At 47.4% G+C, this 6,000-nt stretch overlaps 1 protein-coding gene across 1 annotated transcript in view; it reads right to left on the reverse strand.

Moving 5' to 3' along the window:
- The window catches only part of PPIP5K1 (diphosphoinositol pentakisphosphate kinase 1), a 46,957-nt gene extending 45,296 nt beyond the window's left edge, over nucleotides 1-1,661 (reverse strand). Inside the window, exons 1-2 of the mRNA XM_009280374.2 lie at nucleotides 1,544-1,661; nucleotides 1,063-1,237 (exon numbers count right to left, since the gene is read on the reverse strand). Of these exons, the coding sequence (XP_009278649.1) occupies nucleotides 1,063-1,209 (147 nt within the window). The 5' untranslated portion in view covers nucleotides 1,210-1,237; nucleotides 1,544-1,661. The remainder of the gene's footprint in view (nucleotides 1-1,062; nucleotides 1,238-1,543) is intronic.
- Between the last annotated feature and the right edge of the window lie 4,339 nt (nucleotides 1,662-6,000).

The raw sequence follows: 6,000 nt of genomic DNA on the forward strand, positions 1-6,000 counted from the left end.
ACAAGATCCAGTGGGATGAAGTTAAGCTGAGTAAGTCAAGAGAGAAGTTGTGCATTCAAAAAGCATTGGTAACTGTAACAGAGGAGCAGGCTAAGGTCTGTGGTGGACTTTCCATCACCATCTAGAAACCCCAGACTGGATGTTTTCCTGACAGATTAATTCTGGCCCTAGCAAGATTAAACACAGTGAGATCATGTGAAGTGATACACACAGGACTGCGGGTTACCCAGCACAAACAATTGTGGCTTCAAACTGTAAGCTGAGACTTTAGAAGTTACTGCACTGACTTGCAAAGCCAAGGTTCCACAGCGAAAACAACATCTGGGAAGTGAAAGGGTTTCCAAATCCTTCACCACACCTGATAAATAGCTCCTCACTGAGCATCAAGGTACACAACACTGTTTGGGTTTGAAGGAAGCCCATGTGGGCTGCTAGGTCAACAACCCACTTGCAATGGAGACTCAGGGTACAGAGGCAATGGAAACGACCACTGCACTGGCGTATGGTCCCAGCAATTCGCACAGCCAGCAGCTATGTCCCTGCAGCATCCAAGTCCCATGTGCAGAACTGCAACTGTAACATTTAATATAACACTGAATAGGGGCCAAAAGCAGTCAGGAGCTGGAGATCGTTCTCCTTTTTGCATCCTGTTCCCGGAGGTTACAGAAAAGAATAAATGCTTCCTTTCTGCAGACACACCTTTGCCCTTTTCACAGTTCTCAGAGTTTTCCTCAAAAATTTCCCTGGTGAAACAGAAAGGTTTACAAGAGTGTCAGGGTTAAGTTGCTAGGACAAATAAATCCACTGTAGTACCTGAAAAAGACCTGCAAGCGAAAAGGCTAGGATTTACTGCAGCATGAGGCAGCGAGTATGGCAGCATGACAATGCAATACGTCCTGTCAGAAATGACATTGCCGTTCCCCACGGTTATGCCACACAGCCTGGTGCCATGTCCCCTGAAGTCCCGACTGCCTGCGGCCTCAGCAGCAACCGCACAAACCCTGGCTGAGACCCAGGAATTCTGCACAGATGCTCCAACCCAGAACGCCGGGACCTCCTTACCGACTCCTCCTCTTCATCATCTTCAAAGAAATCGGTTTCGTCTGTCTTCATGTTTGATCCCAGAAAGTCTGTCTCATCATCCCTGGAACCGACAACAAACCTGGGAGTGGAGTTCTCTCCCTCACTGGAGGTCGTCAGGGACGACATTGCAGCTTCGGTGGCCGACCATCCCGCTCTGGAATCACAGTGTGCAAAAAGGGATAGAGAAGGTCAGATGCAGGGCGAGCCAGGGGCCGGCTGCGCTACTGGAAGCAGGTGATGCTGGGGAGGGCAGGGACTGATCTGGCATATCTGGCATGAGTGAGCCCAGGACATGCTGCCCAGCACAAAAGGAGGGAGCAGGAAGAGACCCTCAGGGTGGGAGGGGATCCGGAATTCAGGATCATTTTAGATAGGCAGCTCCATCGTGCAATTAACCCCTTTGCACCGACTGGGAAAGGGACAGTGGATTTCGCCAGCGCTGAAATCATGTAAACCTTACAATGATGCATGTTCCAAGCCGCTGTCTAAATCATGGAAGGGACAGTGGACACTCTCGCAGGCTTATACACCCAAAGACATCAACTGGGACTCCAGAAGTTAGGATGAAGCTTAGGACAGTGACAGTGACTTTCCAATTGCCAATTTTCATCCTTTCAGCTCAAGAAGACCTACAGTAACAGAGAGACCAGTTTGAGAGGCGCATGAGTTTGTGGGAAGGACGGAAAAGGAAGAAGTGACAACTCTTTGGAAAGGGAAGAGGACACAGAGGAAGCATCAGCAACGGTTTGGGTTGCAGGTCAGGGTTTCTGGGTTTGCAAGCTGGCTCTGATTTACTCTGTGACCATGGAAGCCAATTATCGGGATACAAGCTATGCTTTATAAATGACAGGAAAGGAGTGCGTCTTGCACTGTCACCTACAATAGCAGCACTGTCTGCTGCAGAAGTGACAGAGTTGGAATACACAGTACGCATGGCCTGTACACACCAAGGACACAGCTGTTCATCTCTGACCATAGCTGCACATACATAAGTGTCAAGCGGTTGCCCTTTACCGTGTTTTCCCAACTATAAAGTGGTGAAAAGCATTCCTCCCATGTAAGTAAGTGCAACCTTGAGAACAGGACGTTGTGAACACCTCATGTTATTAAGTTCTTCCTAAAAATGGACATGAGACACTCTACCGCTGCTTCTCATGCTCTCACATGATTTCCAGCATTCCCCAGACTGAGAGTTACTGTATTTCCTCCTCTTTTGAGCATGCTTTCCCTTACAGCCAGTACACCATAGAAGACTACTGCCACATACAGCTGTCAATTCCCAGTCCTCTGGCAGCTCTTCTTCACAGAGCAGAGGAGGCACACCCAAATGCCATCGGCCTGCTGCCAGCATGGTTTCACAGTAGGTGAGAATCCCCTCACCAGGAACAATGGAGAGAGATCGCCTTAATCCATTCGAGCAGGGTGGGAACAGGCAAAAGAAACAACCACATAGAGCAAGCCAGCTGTTTGTGAAATCCCCTTGGAAATAAGGGTAAAAATAAAGCATGCCTCCACGCAGAAAGGCTGTGCGTGCCCCCAGGAAGGACAGGAGATGTAACAGGTAAGCACTCAGAAAGCACTGGAGCAGAAGCACACTGGACAAGGTCCCAAACCCATGCTACCAGGCACTGGTTCAACAGCAAGCCCATCAGTTATCACGCCGGATCTACTGGGGGAGCTGACACCAACCCAACAGAAACCAGAGAGGTGACACAGCAAGCCCAGACTTTGTACCTACCGCACCAAGGATGATCTCCTCTGCCTGTCTCCCAGCTCACGCCGGTCTTCCGCTTGTGCACCAAGCCCAGTGCTGCCTGCTCCCACACAAACTTGAGGCACAGTGCACGCCCAGCACAGAAAAGTGTCCCGATCAGCAAGAGTTAAAGCTGTAATTCACCAACAGTGCTCTCTGCTGGTGGGAGCAACAATGCTGGCAGACCAGGCTATACAGGCATTTTACTGTGTGCTCCATATAGCCCTACTATTTCCACATGAGGACAAGAGTAGGATTCCCGACATGCTCAGGAACCATTTTTATTCCTGTGCTTTGCTGCCTCAGCACACCAGCGCAGAACGAGACCTTAGCAAGTACACTATCAGCTTGATGGCTGATGATTTAATGAAGTAAACCACGCAAGAAGAGGAGGAGGGTTGTTTTCTCCAATCCCTTACTCTCCCCTCCCTCCTGGAAAAAACAGATCAAGCAGCAGGAAAACCTTTGCCCTAAGAACTAAGAAAGCAACGAGTTCTCTACATTCCTGCTCCTATCCCAGAAAAAAGCCTCTGCCTCGCTCTATTTCTAGAGGCCACGACACACCATACTCAAACCAGGTAAAAACCTAGAGGCTCACTGAAGCCAACGGCCACTGATGCATCAGGCATCCCCTTGGTGTTAACAGGGAAAGCCTCATGATCTCAGGTTGTTTCTGGTGTGGGGAAAGGGATTTTTAGTATAACCAAAACCTTTTTCAAGTTTCTCTTTAAAGTAGATCCCTTATCTGACTAGATTTATACCAAGAGAGACCACAGACTCTTGATGAAGCAGAACTTTTAGCTACAGGCATAACTAAGGCATCTAAAACTCAGACAGATTGTTGCTCTTAAAGGGAAACAGGCAAGTGGAGCTCTGTTCTGGTATCAAAGGCTAATATCAAAGGCTAAATATCAAAGGCTAATAACATGAGGTTTTGCCACCATGTCTGAATCAGCTCTAGCACTGGGCTATCAGAGAGTTTGTATGCCAGGAGGGTGGCAACTTCCCTTACAGAAACGGTACCAGCAAGGTTCCTGTATGGTGCTCAGCCCACACCACCACCACACCGTTACTTCTCTTCTTCAAACCTAGAGCTATGAGAGGCGTTGACAGTACATGATGCTGATGGTTCTGCATCATTCTCATTGCTTCCTGAGCTAACTGCTCCTAAAGGTCACACAAGTCCCCACTTGCTTAGAGTGCTACAGGTCTCACCTTCCACTAATCACAGGAAGATCAAACCTATGAGTTTGAAAGTTTGAACGCCTATGAGAGGCGTTGACAGTACGTGATGCTGATGGTTCTGCATCATTCTCATTGCTTCCTGAGCTAACTGCTCCTAAAGGTCACACAAGTCCCCACTTGCTTAGAGTGCTACAGGTCTCACCTTCCACTAATCACAGGAGGAAAATTGTGTTGAGTTAATGCTGCTGCCTGTATTGTCCAAGAGACACAAAAGCATTAACACAGCTCTGGCACACACGCAAAAAAGGTAAAGATGGTTCTGGCTTTGAGTACGGAATATTCAGGCTTGCTAGTCCCATCACAGATACACGAGGAAGTACACACCAGCTGCTACAGCTAAAGACATTCTCGCACTCTCTTCCAAGAAGGGCAGCTATGATCTGCTACACAATCATACCAAAGGTCACCATAATCACCTAACGGCAATCAGAAGCTGCTGACACACAACCTGAAACTGAGACGTAGACCTTGCCTCTAAGTGTCCTGGGACTAATTCAGCTCCCTAGACTACCCTGTATTAGTGATAAGTAATGAGATAGTAGGTTGTTTTCCGGTTCCCCAGCAGATCATTCCGGTGCTGTTCAGATAAGGATGTTCATAAAGAGACTTATTCTTTGCGCCCCACTTCTGAGGTACCAGAAATTTAAGAGAGAAGAAGGTATGATCAGGTCTTGTATTAACTTTGTACACAGTGTGGCATTAACCACTAAAAGAGTGGGTTTGGGTGGTGGTTTTTTGTTTCATTTTGTTTTTTAAACAAAGCCTGTTATAGGTACAGATGCACGATTTGAAAGCGCAATCCCTACAGTGGAGGGCTGAAGGACAAGGACTGCAGCAACCAAACAAGGCTGATCACATCGCTGGTGGCAGCAGCCACAGGCGGTGGAAGAGGCAGCTCTAGGAGTGGACACCAGGCCTGCGCACCCCAGGGAGCCTGGGGGAAGCATTAGGCAGGAGGTCCAAGGAGTACAGGGTACCACTGTGTGCAGACAGGCTGCAAGGATGATTTAGCTTATAGACCCACAGCCTGATTTAAGTCAGCTCAAGTATCCACACAATTGTAACCTTTAAGAACACACATAGCTGGCATTTTAAAATACTAATGCTGGCAATGTCTTGTTGAACTACCTGAAACTGCTGTGGGCACTAAAAACAACCAACCAACCAACCCAAACAAACAAAAAAAACCCCCAAGCCTGAAAGTTTAGGCCTTGATCAGTGAAGTACCTTTGCCCAAAGAGTTACTCCCATTGTCACAAGGGCTATTTGTATTAAGGTTAATTACACACTTACACACAAAAGGTGAAAGCTGTACTCTTATCATAGAGACTTAATTGCTTCAGAAGAAAAAGAACACCTATTCCAGAGTTAATAATTAAAAGCTATTTGGACTTGGTGTATCAAAGAAAGCTCTCCGTGTTCTATTAACGTATAAGTTCAATGTGTTCACAACCAGGAAGCTGAAGTCAAGCTTCTAAACGTACAGTTCTGCCTGCTTGAGCAGCACTTTCGGTAACTCCAAATCTAGCATCATCTTCAAACCCAGACAGAGTATAGCAACAGTGGAAACATTTCATGTTTCCTGACCAGGAGCTCCTTCTGCTAGACAATGCCGGTTTTAAATTTAGTAAAAACCTCTTGGCTTATCACTTCTACATCTGAGCAAGTGTTATGTTGCTCACATAGCAACTGTAGCAGTAAGATCAATTCTTGTCTTAGGAGATTGTTTTTAATGAGTTGTTTTAATGAGATTTATGAGATTGTTAAGTGTGAAACCTCACAGCATCAGAATCTCTCTGAGATTGTAACTGTTAATAAAGGTTTATTAACGAAGCGGACCCACCCAGCCCGACCGGCGCGGGCGCCTCCCCGAGGCTTCCCGGCGGGAGGCGGGGGGCAGCGGCGCGGTGGGCGGTGGG

Source organism: Aptenodytes forsteri, unplaced genomic scaffold, assembly GCF_000699145.1.
Source record: "Aptenodytes forsteri isolate BGI_AS27 unplaced genomic scaffold, ASM69914v1 Scaffold83, whole genome shotgun sequence".
Classification (NCBI taxonomy): Eukaryota; Metazoa; Chordata; class Aves; order Sphenisciformes; family Spheniscidae; genus Aptenodytes; species Aptenodytes forsteri.